This window comes from Eumetopias jubatus, unplaced genomic scaffold (assembly GCF_037043125.1).
Source record: "Eumetopias jubatus isolate StellerSeaLion01/CBP00866 unplaced genomic scaffold, mEumJub1_p1.0 scaffold_6, whole genome shotgun sequence".
In the NCBI taxonomy this organism is placed as follows: Eukaryota; Metazoa; Chordata; class Mammalia; order Carnivora; family Otariidae; genus Eumetopias; species Eumetopias jubatus.
In genome coordinates, this window is record NW_028274812.1 from 37,866,919 (window position 1) to 37,881,313 (window position 14,395).

Here is a 14,395-nt window from a genome sequence, read left to right on the forward strand (position 1 = left end):
TTAAAAAAAAAAAAAAAATTTTCACCAAGTGGTGGTTCCGGTAATGATAGCTGTAGGCAATGGGGAGCCACTGAGTGTTAAGCATGGGAGTATATGTTCACATGTGTTATTTAAGCAAGTAAAATAGCACAGAACATATATGAGAGCTTTAAATATGGTGAAGGAAACATCAGAAATCATTAAACAGTGCTGGAAAAAATTGACTATTAAAAGTACTACCATGTATCAATAAATCAACTGCAGATTGAGTGGAGGTTAGATTGATACTACAGGGCCACCCATACCTAAAAACACTACAGGGGAAAAAAATACATAAACAAAAAACATAAGTAAAGTTAAAAGACAAATAGCCATCTAGAAAAAAATTGGTCAAAAATACAGGATGGGCACCTGGGTGGCTGTCAGTTAAGCGACTTACTCTTGATTTTGGCTCAGGGTCACGAGATGGAGTCCCGTGTCAGGCTCCACGCTCAGCACAGAGTCTGCTTGTCCCTCTCCCTCCCCCTGCTTGTTCTCTTTCTCTCTCTCCCTCAAATAAATGGATAAAATCTTCTAAAAATACAGGAAACAAAAATCAGTAAAACAAAAATTAGTATCTTTTAATCATAATGCAGTGTGATGAAACTATTTACATACATACATATATATATTTTTTCATTTATTCTATCCTCACCCAAGGAAATAAAAATTAAAATATATTGTTTCTCAGCTTCCAAATTAGCAAAATTTTTTGGAAAGGAATAATAGTAGTAATACTTTCTGCAGGCACAAACACAGGAAGAGGGGTATTCCTCATATTGCTGGCAAGCTAAGTTGTCATATATAAAAAACAGGAGCCTTAAAAAAGTTAATACCCTTATATCAACCAATGCCACTTCTAGGAAGCTAAGAGAATAGTAAGAGTTGCAGATTATCTCATCCTTGTGAAAAACTTGAACCAACACAATGATTCCTAAAAATGAGAAAATGTTAAATAAATTATAAATGAGATTTTTAAATATTATGCAACCCATTAAAATGAGGCTTAAAAATCTTTAAGATGATCCAATTCTCACAAGATGTTAGGTGAGAAAAGCCAGATACAAACCTATACATAAAGCATGAATGCATTTTACAAACATAAAAAGCAAGACTCCCTACCCCTCTCCCCCGAGATAACATCCTAAAAGAGAAAAAAAGGAATTGAATAAAATGTACAAAAGTGTTAAGTGTGGTCACATATTATTTTTAAACGTTATGCATTGTACTTTTCTGTAGGTTCCAAATTTCCTACAATAAGCAGGTGTCCCTTAGGTAAAATTAGGAAATAAAGCTTATTTAAAAAGACTATGTATGGGAGAATGGCCTGGTGGTTGGGTTGGGACTGGAGGTGCCCTTGGAAGTCCAAGTGAAGGGTGAAGACAGGCTGACTGGGGCAGGCTTGGTGGAGGGAAGTAGAGGTCCCTGCACCATGTAAAATCACAATCAATAAGACTCTGACTAGATATGATAAAGGAAAAGAAGCTAGGATGATATCTAGGTTTCTAGCTTGGCACACTACTAATTAAGATGGGAATATGTGAGAAGAAGCAAGTTTGGGGGCAAGATTCTTTTTTCTTTTTTTTTTTTTGGATATGCTGAGGATCAGACACCTGCTAGCTTCGGGGGGAGTGAAGGTGCCCTTCCCCACCCATAAAGGAGGAGCAGTGCCATTATAGTGGCTTGGCTTTAGGGTAATGCTATCATGCGAGCCTGCTCCTGCATGGGAGGGATCGTGGCCGGCATTCTTCTACTCACTGCACTTTTGGATTCTCTGCCATATGGCAAAAAAACAGAGATAAGGTGGTCTGACCAGTCCAGCCACCTGTCTCTCCAGTTATCCACAAGCCCGAGGAGCTTGGAATAGGCCAACTAATTTCTTCCTCCTTCTCTATCCCTTCTTTTTTTCTTCCTCTTCCACTACAAATCTAGAGAGTATTCTCTAGAGGAATTTGCCCTCTCTTTCATTCTCCTCAGTGGCTGAGTCTGAGAAGGCCTAGGGCCGACTGCCTAGGCCCACACCAGATCATCAAGCAGACCTTTCTCTCCCTGCTGCATACCTCTGTAGCTCCTTTTCCCCTGGTGCTGCTAAGCGTGGCCTCCCCCTGCCCCGGGGTTGTCAAGAGCTGAGATTCAAGGATGGGATTAGTGGAGAGAGGCAGAATAGCCCTTAAAGGGGGCTGCTTTGGCTCAAGATATTCAGGCCTCATCAGGCAAGGATTAAGTCCCCCAGGCAGTGTAACCCTTCTCTCTGGAACTCCATATTGGAGCAAGAGACCACAGTCTCAGTAAGAAAATGTACATTTCCTGGCTTTGCTTCATCTGTGGGGGCCTCTTGAGGAGAGCTGATGAGGTAAGGACAGGACTTGCTATTCCTGGGTGCCTTGGCCAGAATACCTGTATCCCACCACCTCTGCCTCATGGATACTTCCAGCAGTGCCTGTGGGGCAGCTATGAGCTCTAGAGTAGCAGCTGGGGGAAGGAGGTATGTGGTGGGGGCAGGTGGGGGGGGCGGTTAGCAGCACAAGCCACAAGAGTGGATGAGCTCATCCAAGGAAGATGTAACAGATAAGAAGGGGGCCAAGGACAAACTCCTAGGGAACAGCATGAGAAAAGGAACCAGTGAAGTTGACTCAGAAAGACTGGCCAGAGACAGGAGCAAAAACCAGAAAAAAAAAAAAAAACAACAGAATTGATAGAAAAAGCCAAGGGGGGAAGAGCCTGATAGGCTTAAATATCTTCAAACAGTGGTTTCAAACAAGAAGCTCTGTGAACTGTGGGGAGACATGTAAACAAGTAAACTGCTGGGCAGTACACGAGAGAGCTATGAACAATGAGCCGTGGGAGGGCAGGAGGGCGAATGGACTGAGAACGCCACAGCAGTGACAAATGAGCGGGGCCTTGAAGGATGGCAGGAGTTTGCCATAGAAAGCTGTGTGTGTGCCCGCCGTACGTTCAGGCCACGAGGGAATGACAAAAAAGGTAGAGTGAGTCCAAGCACACGTATAAAAGGACCTGGTATTCCAGAAAGGATCAGACGTAAGGGGCAGGCTTATTACCCTTGCTCATCCCAAACTGGCAAGGTTCCAGCCTTGGAAGGATCCCACTGCCCACTTGAATCTAAAACCAGGCCGGGAGTGCTGGAGAAAATCACCCCTCACCGAAGCCTGGGGCCACTAGAAAAATCCAGTGGCCCTCAAAACCAGACAGCCACCCCACGACAGTCTTCAGTTAAGAGTTTTTCCTAGCCTCCGTAACTGCTATTTCCTACCTTCTCCATATTCCTCTAACTCCTCCTTCACTTCAGGAGATGCCCCTCCTTCCACTGCAAAGAAACCACTGGATGAAAAATGCCACAATTTACCACCACTGAAGCTGCATTTTATTTGCACACACTCTCTTCTTTTCTACTACCCAGCCACCTAAGACCAGTCCTATCCCTACCCCCACATTTCCTGCCGATGCTCAGAGGTTTGCTCTCCCTATCATTCCCTTCCTCATGCCCTTATCTTCTGTACCTTCTACTCTGGCGTTCCTGCTGACCTCATCCAAAAGGTTAAAGTCTCTCTCATGAGAGGAAAAGCATTCTCCACCTCACTTCTTCCAGCTCACCATCTCATTTCTACTCTCCAGAACCAAATCTGAGTTGTTTGCCCACCTCCATTAGTTCCACTTACTTACCTCCCGCTCATTCTTTGAACCTCTGGAATCTAAATTTTGAACTTACCACTTTAATGAAACTGCTTCTGTCAAAGTCACCAACTACCACCTCGGTTTTAAATCCAGAAAACATACCTCAGTTCTTCTGACTCCTCTGCAACATTAAGTCATTCTGACCATTACCCCCCTCTTGAAACATTCTCTTCCCTTGGCTTCTAAGACATGACTCTACTTGTGTTCTACCTCCTTCCCTGGCTGTTCCTTCTCACTCACCTTTGTGGTCTCTCCTGCCTTTGGCCCCTTTAATGCAGGTGTCCTTAAGTGTTCTGTTCTGAGCCCCATTCCCTTCCCACTGTACATACTCTCCTACGATGACCTCATCTACATTCATAACTTCAACTTTGCTGATGATTTCCAAAAGTGTATCTTCAGATCTTTCTCCTAAGTTTTAGTCTCAGCTGTCTCTTGGACATTCCACAAACACCTCACATTTAGATTAAAACCAGAATGCAGAGCATTTTCTACTAAATCTAATACTCTTGCTATGCTCCTATCTCAGTGAAGGGCAGGTACCACTACCCTCCAGTTCCCACTCTGAAATCCAAGAAATCAATCTTGACATGTTCCTTACTTTCCACATATAATAATTACTCACAAAATCCTGTATATTCCACCTTCTAATTATCTTTCAAAAGCACTCAATTTTCTCCTTCCCCACTGCCACTCTCTCAGCAACCATTATCTCTCAACACTGATGACCAAAAGCGCCTCCTAATGGGTCTTTGAGACTCAAGTGCTGTCCAACTCCAATCCTTGAACATCTGCCAGCAAGAAAGAACTGTCTGAGATGCATATGCGTGTATACTTCTCCAGACTCAAAACAGTTCAATGCCTTCCCACTGCCTTTAGGAAGATACATATGGCTCATAGGTCCTTTGTGATGTATCCCTGCTTCCTTTCCCTGTTTCGTTTCTTGCCCCTCCTTCAGCTTTGCGCCCTATGGTCCAGCCACATTGAACTTCTGTTAGTCTATCAAATGCCCCACACTCTGTTTCTCCCCTGGGTCAGTCCTCTGCACAGACTTTCCTCTGGCCAGAACATGTCCCATGTCCCATTCCACCCCAATTGCCTGAACTCCCCCCTCTGATCTTCGTTCAGATCACTCCTTCTGGGCGGCTCTCCCTGATCAGGGGCCTGGCTCCATGCTCCTATAGCACTTGGCACTCCACCTACAATGGCAATTATCTCAATTATACTGTAATGATTCATCCATACTAAATTCTGCTTATCTCATCCATTGTGCCCCTGACATGGGAAAGGCTTGGTAAGTGCTCAAAAATATTATGAAGGGCTTTTCAGGCCACATTAAGGAGCTTGAACTTCATCCTGTACATAAAGGGGACCCATTAGCAGTTTTTAAAAGGAAAAGCAAAATGACCTGGCAGTGCGTTATTTGTCTGACACATATAATTAGCTCAGACAGAGGAATGAAGTTATTTTCCCCGATAACTTCAAAAGTGCACAGGAAATCTAGTTTCTTGCCAGCCAAGAAGTTCTTGGTATCTGGACCCAAGAAGATTTTAATTACATACTGTAACTTAAGGACCATGACAGTCTAGCCCCTCTTAAGTGCTCACCTCCCAGCTCTTGGTGGTCGGCTCACTGAAGAAGTTGTCAATCATATTCAGTTCTTCCTTTTCCACCACCACAAAGCCTTGCTCTTTGGCATCTTTCCCATAGACGTCAGGAGACCACTGAACAAAGAACGTGTACAAGTGATCCACCCTGAAAAACACGTTTGTCATAGGAGTTAACACCAAATCCACTTTCCTGGCAGGCACAAGTAGGGACTTGAGTACTTACAACCATCTTTTCCCAGCTTGGCAAATCCATCTTACTAATTTCCCACCGTGAAGATGGTCTCTACCAGTGCATTCCAAACTTGGAAAATAAGTCAAAAAGTGAAAACAGAAGTCCACAGACACTGAGAACCTGTCTTTCAGTCTGAGAGAAAGATCAATAGATGGGACATAACACTGAAAACCACAATGAAGTATTTACACCAAATATATACTCCTCATTGGGTCTTCATTTATTGAGCACTTGTATTCAATGGGGAAAAAAATTGATGTGATCCTTTAGTTGGACAAGATAAACAATACTTCAATGGGGTTTTATGTAGTTGAAGCAGTGTTACAATTTCAACAGAACACCTTTAATAACTACAAAGTAAATAATACTAGTTGTTGTTTCAATATTAGGAAGAGACCTAATCTCATTGATATGGGAACGTGGTTTGCCTCCTGTTTCTCTGTTCTCTCATACGTATTTAACATCTAAAGGTACTGTAGCATCTCTCTGGACTTAATCAATAGAGAGATGGCTAATTTCCAAGATTATTGCTCATTTTAAAAAGTTATAATTAGATAAAAAATATTATAACAATGTTGCTATAGCTTGAATGTTTGTACCCCCCCAAATTCATATGTTGAAACCTCACCCCAAATGTGATGGTATTTCAACTAAGGACCTTTGGGAAGTGCTTACGTCATGAACCCTCATTATTGGGATTAGTGCCCATATAAAAGAATCCCTTTTCACCATGTGACACAGTAAAAGGACAGTCATCTCTGAACAAGGAAGTGGGCCTTTGCCAGACAAATCTGCCAGCACCTTGATCTTAGACTTCCCAGCCTTTAGAACTGTGAGGAATACATCTCTGTTGTTTATAAGCAAGCCACTCAGTCTATGGTATTCTGGTATAGCAGCCCGAACGGATGAAGATAAATATTAACAGAACTAAAACAAAAAAGAAATGTCCCCCACAATTCTGAAATCCCAATGGATCAAAAGGTTTTTAGGTTTCTATATTCCTATCTGTTCTTGTCCATATGTATACAATTTTCATTGTCATCAGGGCCAAGATATAATCGTTTGTGATATGTACCATTAAATTATGCACATCTGCCATGTTGCTAGTCTTTGCACTGATTCTTAATGGCTAATTTCATGAAAGTAATAGTCATGAATAGGCTGGATTCCTGTGTCCTCAGGATATTTAGCTTGTTCCCATTTCTTCAATTGTACAAATGTTACAGTGAACATCCTCAGGGTCTATGCCTTTCACCATCTTTTGAATTATTTCCTTGAGATTAGTTCCCAGAAAAGGAATTACTGGGCCAAAGGGCATGATTTTATAGCTTGTGATTCATCCTGCCAGGTTGCTTTTGAAAGGCTAACTCATTTACTCTGACATCAGCCCTGCAGTTTGCATTAGAGTTTCTTAACACTCTTCCTTACTCTTTTTTAAAAAAAGAGTTTAATATATATTTAAGTTTTACCTGACTCACGTTGCATTTCTTTGAGTGTGTGAACAATTTTTGCATGTTTTCTTCCTGCTGCAGCTTTTCTTTCATGAATGGGCTCCTTGTGACTGTGGAGTCAGTGTTTTCCTTGTCAGTTCGTGGGAACTTTTATAGAATGTAAACATGAACCACTATGAAGTGTGTTTCAAAGCCCTCGTTTTCCTTTTATATTAATGTCTTTCATAATATAGGATTATCAATTTTCATATATTTGAGAAGTGTTATTTCCTTGGAGATTACTCCTACTTCTTCAAACCGTGGAGAGCTGGATCTAAGATAAGGTGTGTATCAGGTGTAAGGTATGTTACCATTTCTATTTAAAAAAAAATCAGATATAGATATAACTGTGCATGGGTGTGATGGTTAATTTTATATGACAACACTTAACCATTTTTTGGTCAAACACTAGTCTAGATGTTGCTGTGAAGGTGTTTTTTTTTTTTAGATGTGATTAACATTTAAATCAACAGACTTTCAGTAAAGCAGATTACCCTCCATAATGTGGATGGGCCTTGTGCAATCAGTTGAAGGCCTTAAGAGAAAAAGACTGAGGTCTTCCTTAAAGCAAGGAGGAGTTCTGTCTCTAGACAGCCTTCAGAACTGAGATTACATTATCAAATTCTCCCTGGGTCTCTAGCCTGCCAGCCTCCCCAGCAGACTGCAGACTGGCCAACTCCCACAACCATGTAAGCCAAATTCCTTAGAGCAAACCTGTCTGTGTATATTTACACACACATATCCTTTTGGTTCTGTTTCTGTGGAGATCCTTGACAAGTACAGTGGACTTCCTGAAAGGTTATATAAGAAACCGATCAAAATGGTTACCTCTGGGGAATGGAATGGGATGGAAGAATGACATGTTTTACATCATATATATCTTTAAGTTACTTTAAATTTTGGGGTAGGCAGGACACTTTTATGATTCAAACATCATAATTATATGTTAAAAAGTAAATAATGAGACGTTTCCTCTCACTCACATCCCTGTCCACCAAATCCTGTGCCATCCTTTTCCCTTATAGGTGAACACTTTATTCATTTCCTGTATATTTTTGTAGTGTTATATAAATAAATATAAATATATATTCTTTTTGTCTTCCATTTCTACAAAATATGGTACTATTCTCTATCTTGCTTTCTTCATTTTAACAATATATCCTAGGTACCTTTCCACATCAGTATGTAAATGGTTTCCTCATCCTTTCTCTTACAGCTACCAGTACTTTACTCTGGGGCTATACCAGAGCTTATGTAATCATCCTCTATAGATGGACACTTGGGTTGTTTCCAAGATTGTGCTGTGACGGACACTGCTGTGACGAGTAACTTCGTATGTGAGTCACTTCGCATGTATACAGGTATAGTTGTAGGATATATTCCCAGAAGTGGGACTGTGCTGTTAGAGGAGTATTTCCCTTATAACTTTGCTATATAAAGACCATTTGCCCTTTTTAGGAATGATATCATTGTTTGTCTTCCTATCCTAACAATGATATCATCGTTGCCTTCCTTGAATCTTTGAAGTATTTTTACCATGTAGCATAAAATTTCCCATTAAAAATTAACTTAGAAAAAATTAATCATCACTCCAGAGAGGTTTCATGAGTATACAATCCTAACTCTTTCAGTTTTCTAACACTTAAGATTTAGTCCATCTTAACTGTACTTTGTAATAGAGAACCAAACATGCTTCACTCTAACTCTTGGAAAAGAAGACATTTACTATGTGCATATCCACATTGAATAAAATGACTTCCTAGTTATTTGCTAGCAAGCTTACCTGTGAGAAAGAGAAAAGCAGTCCCTGACACCTGGAGCTAGCCTGGCACTCATAGCTAGACCCTCGTATTCTCCTGTTGAACATAAACAATTTCACGAAGCTTCAACATAAGACTGCTCTATGACTATGATGAATTGTGACAAAAACAAGACCACATTGAGGTCTCATATCTGAATGCAAACAAAAACATGAACATGGGGCACCTGGGTGGTTCAAATGGTTAAGCGTCTGCCTTCGGCTCAGGTCATGATCCCAGGGTCCTGGGATCGAGTCCGGCATTGGGCTCCCTGCTAGGCGGGGAGCCTGCTTCTCCCTCTGCCTCTGCCTCTCTCTCTCTCTGACTCTCATGAATAAAAAAAAAAAAAAAAAAAAAAAAAAAAAAACCATGAACATGGTCCAGCCACAAAAATGACCAAACATCCTTCCAATTTGGCTAGTATGAATGACTATACTTCTTTACTTATTATAGCATTAACCTCTCTACTCTTCCTCTCTAGTCTAGTTCCTCTCAGATAAGACTTATACCCAATCATAGCATGACCTCTGCTTCCTGATAGCATCTAATCTAGAACAAATTCCCACTTCCTTAAGTCCTTCCCTGTATCACCTAACACAAATCTAAATCCTTTACCTCCTTTCTAGCACCCTCTTTCTGAGATGGCCCATGGTCCCATGGTATGCGTTCTCCCTTACAGCAACAAGTCAACCCAACTCATTCAACTTTAGGTGTGTTTCCAGTGGTCTCTAGCCAGAGGGCACTGTCTCCTTCAACAACATTCCCTGTGCACCCACTATGTGCCAGTGACCCTGCCCTCATGGAGATTACCTTCAGGAATATGAGAGCTGATGGGGATACTGGGTATCATTTAATTCAGCTAACTTTCCTTAGATATAAGGGAATGGGGCTCTGAAGTCTATTGTCAGCCTCACAGCCAGGACCAGATCTTCTGAGGTGACAACCAGGGTTCTTTCAACCACACTACAAAGCCCTCCCTTTATCCCACCTTAATTTCTAAATCGTTCCCCAGTTCACTTCCTGGTTATGACACTAGACACATTTTTATCACTTTTTGGACTTAACTTTCCATGAAGGACTGCTCATGTATTCTCTAACAGTTTACCCTCATAGGGAAAGTCACTGTGTAAGCATGAACATTGAAGAAGCATCCCAAGAAATGCTAAAAGCTCATGCTGACACATAACCCTGTGCAAAACTACAAGGGAATGAGGAATGTGGTATAGATTTTATGTTAGGGGAACCTGGGTGCCTCAGCTGGTTAAGCATCTGCCTTTGGCTCAGGTCATGATCCTGGGGTCTTGGGATTGAGCCCTGTGTTGGGCTCCCTGCTCAGTAGGGAGTCTGCTTCTCCCTCTCCCTGCTGCTCCTCCTCACCCCGCTCGTATCCTAATAAGTAAATAAAATCTTAAAAAAAAAAAAAGATTTCATTCCTCCTTGGACATTAGAAGAAAATATAGACTGTGCAAACAGCAAGTCAATAAAGATTTTAAGGAGAGACCCTATCCTAGCAGTTGCCAGTTACTTCTCTTTTTGGTGACAAAGACATTAAATTGCTTGAGGAGACCATTCAAGCAATCCTTTTTCTTATGCAGATGTAAGATAAGTAGGATTTATTATTCTGGAGGGAGATATAATTAGACATTCCTTACTTGATGAAGACAACTTGCATGTCCAACCCACTGGGAGGGTGGATGGGTTAGAAGGTGGGAGAGAGGGAAGATTTGTATAAGGTCCAAAGGATTTCCTAGGAAGGAGGAATCCTGTGCCTGATACCCTCTCTTTTGAAGAGATTTTCAAGATTATTAGAGCACTTTGATTAATTAAGGTGGTCTTAACAGAGCTAAGCCCACAGGAGAGGACAGTACCCTCATCCTCACCGTACCCTTCTTGAAAAGAAACTCTTCAAGGCAGTGGAGGGAATGGTCTAGATTGATGACCGGGGAACCATACGAATGCCATGATTATTTTAGGAGCAGGTCCATTTGGACACAGTGTGCTGTTGGTAAAACGTAGACCAAACTATCTGCCACGCTGGGCATACCACGGAAGGGACTGGCTACATACGTCATATGCGTATGTGTGAGTTTCTCAGGAGCTGTAACAAGTTGGGGCGGAGAGGGACAAGGTCAGTTCTGGCATAAAGCATTCTTGCCTGCCAGTGTCGTTCTCTCGAGAAGAAAATATCTCAGCCTGGGGCAGGAATCTGGGGTGACTTGGTAAGAGCGCCTCTTCTCCCCAACCTCTTCCCTTGGGACTGCTGGGTTTCCAGGGGGTGGTGAATCGAGCCTCTGGATTTGTTTGTTGCCAGAGCGAGCATCTGATTCTGCAGCAGCCGCATGTCAAGAGCAGCCAGAGCTGGCCCTTTAACCTGGTTAAGCCCTGGGCATCTTGGACCGGCCACAGAAAGAAGTAACAAGAGAGGAGGAAAGAGGTATTCTCAAAATATCGCAGAAAAGAGGGTCAGAGTCGTAAACATTTTTAATATTAAACACAGAAGCGACCTTATGTTTTAAGCAATGCTGATGAACTGTATCAGCGACCCTACAAAGAAAAGATGTACTTCCCCATTTCGAGGACCTTCCATGGTACAGTAACCCTAAGAGGCAAGTATTACTATGCCCAGCTTGAGGCTCAGCAAATTGAATGATGTGCCCAAACACCCCATCTCTGGAAATATTCCAGCACATCTAAGCTAACTGCCTCTTCTTTTATGAATGCTGAACTCCAAGGAGGACGGTGTATTTTTGTACCTGTCCACAGTCAGAGGTCTCAGAGTATAGGGCAACTACTTCCTTGGCTTTGGGTTTCATTAACGAAGCTTAAGTAATATTACTTAGATGCCCTAGGTGGCCCTTAAGGCACATGCTGCCCACCCGCTCTTCCTCCTCCTACACCTTCCATCAGCAGGCTCACAGCACGGCCAAGACCGGGCTCCCTGCTTGGGCAACATCACAGGGCAGCCGCCTCACCCCAGCCATGCCTCTGGGAATGGTTCTCCACCAGCTGCAACACGGAAGACAAAAGCCCCGAATGGCCTCCCTCCTGTCTCAGGCGATAGGCTCTACCTCTGCCGCCAACCAAGTCACCCCAACCTTGGGAAGCCTCAGGTAAGTTGAGATGAGAAACCTCAAAAGTACGTTCCACAAATAGGGCATCCTGATGGGAAATGTTCAAGTCTCTTCTCTCAGATGTTCAGAGCACAAGCACACCCCGATTATTTCCGTCAACAACAGCCTCCCACATAAAATCTCCTTCTCTCAGTAGACAGAGTCCTCATACTATCCTCTGATGGCAAGGCAAAAGGAATGAAGAATTAACGTGGCCTGTTTCACAAGAGAAAATTAAAGTTCATTTGGAACCAATCTGATTACTTAACTCTTAGGCCTCTGGAGACCAAATGGAAGGATTCAACGTCCCCCTTTCCAGCTCCACTTCTGCACAATTCTCCAGCCTTTGTTTATTTTTACTATTTAATTGGGGGGAGCAGGGAAGAGGATATGACTTCATCTTTTTTCCTTCTAGATCAGAGTGACTAAGTTTATTTAAGTTTATTTAACCTAATTCTTGGAATGGTTCTTTTTGGCTAACTGGGCTTTCCTGGTCATTAGTTCCCAGAAGTCAACCCTGCCCTCTGGAAACAGGCCTCGAGGTCCCCTCCTTGTCCCTCTGCCTCCCCTTCACCCATCCCCTCCTTCTTTCTGTACCAGCTCTACTCTCACCTTGACCCCCACACCCCCCCTTTCCCCAGCCATTAGCCCCTCCTGGAGTCACGCACTTCAGGCCAGTCTTTCCATCTCAACCTCACTGTCGCCCCCTAGAGGTGCAGCTTTGATCCTCCTACTACACCTGCCCTTCCAAACACCTCACAGAAACCATCATCTTGCGGACTCCTCCTCCCTCGGGATGATGGATGTTGCTGGGTTTTCTTATTTGTGCTTAAGGATCACTACAAATCAAAGGCCCTAACCTCAGCTAAGAAAACCCTCCCTCACGGGGCTCCCTACTCACCTCTAACTCACTTCCTTTACTACTCCCAGCAGTGGCTATTCCAGACCCCTGCTTTTCAAGCTCTCTCTCCTCCCCGCCTTCCTCTCTGAACATTCTCCATCATACCATCCTAATAATGCACTCCTCTCCACTGTCCCTCAGCATCCTTCTCTTCAGAAGAAGGAACTTTTCTTTTACCCATTTTAACCCTCTTGCCTGTATTTTCAACAGTCCTAAGGCTTGGTGAAATTTCCTCCATTATTTCCACCCCACCTCTCCATGCCCTTATTCCCTTCATCTTAATCCACAAAACCCACCTGCATTTCCCCATCCTTAAACATAAAAGCCTCTGGATTTTGTTTCTCCCTAAAGCTCCCTTCCCATACCTCTTCTTCCCTTCAGAACATACTGTTAACATTTGGGTTAGCATATCTTCCAACTTCTTTTCATTCCTGAATTCTTCCATTCTGATTTTATTAACCTCTTAGTATATGCCCTTTGTTAAACCTGTCTCAGACACTATCTGGATGGAGGCAGAGTTTTTAACTTTGTTCCCTCCCCTCCTTACTTCAATGAAACTGATTTTCTTACAAGTGACTTATTGTCAAACTCGATGGAATCTCAGTCATCATTTGTCTTGACTTCTGAAAGCCTGTTGATGGTTTTTTGAAACCCACTCAGTAACTCACCCTGTTTCTGATGAGTCACGGGTTTCTCTGGCCTCAGCTGTCTCAGGATACCTCCGGTCCAGCCAACCCAGGTGCCAGTCATTACTGCCAGACTGGCGGCTGTCCTGTAGCAGTGGGTGTGGTAAACACGTGAGTAGGGAATGCGGTCAAGCGCTGGGCCCTAGGAAAGCTAGTTCGTAAGGAGGAAACAGTAGAAGTGGGTCCTGGCAGGAAGCCAAGGAGAGACAACAGGAAGGCAGAAGTGATCTTACAAAATGCAAATCTGATCACTTTCACCCAGCTGTGTAAAATCCTTCCAATGTCTCCCTGGAGGTTTTAGGGTAAATCAAACTCCTTGGGGGTGCCTGAGAGCTTGGTTTCGTGCCTGTCTCCAAAATGTGCTCTTTGTTCCAGCAATATGCTCTTGTACCTTGGCTCCAACATCCATTCTCATGCCTCTTTTCTTTATTATTATCATTATTATTATTATTTTTCTTTTTTAAGAAGGGTGACAACAAGGGCAAGCCTGGAGGAGAATCATCTCAGGCTGGGGTCAGGGAAGCCAGGGCTCATAGTTACTTACTCGGACTATTGAGGGAGGGGAAAGAGGCAGTTACAGGAGGAAGGGAGGAGACGGCATTCTCCCGCAGGGAACATGTGCAAAAAGACATGGCACGCAAGAGCAGGGCGATGCCAGAAGGAGGACAGAGTGGACATGGTCAAGAGAAAGAAGGGCAATGCAGTTGGGTCACTGGTGCCCTCTGCCAGAGGGTTCTGTGATGAGGATAGGGCCACTGAGATGCAGGGGACCCAGGCCCTGCCCTAGAGCGCTCAGGTAGAAGGGAGCAAACGAAAAATCCAGACACAGTTCCAACAACACAGCGACAGAAGCCAGTGG

The 14,395-nt window shown here is 43.2% G+C and overlaps 1 protein-coding gene across 4 annotated transcripts in view; it reads right to left on the minus strand.

Annotated features, from left to right (window-relative positions):
• NCOA7 (nuclear receptor coactivator 7) overlaps positions 1 to 14,395 on the minus strand; it is a 157,083-nt gene that overhangs the window by 12,247 nt on the left and 130,441 nt on the right. For all 4 annotated transcript variants that reach the window (XM_028117016.2, XM_088023876.1, XM_028117017.2 and 1 more), the window contains exon 11: positions 5,316 to 5,463. In XM_028117016.2, the coding sequence (XP_027972817.1) occupies positions 5,316 to 5,463 (148 nt within the window). The remainder of the gene's footprint in view (positions 1 to 5,315; positions 5,464 to 14,395) is intronic.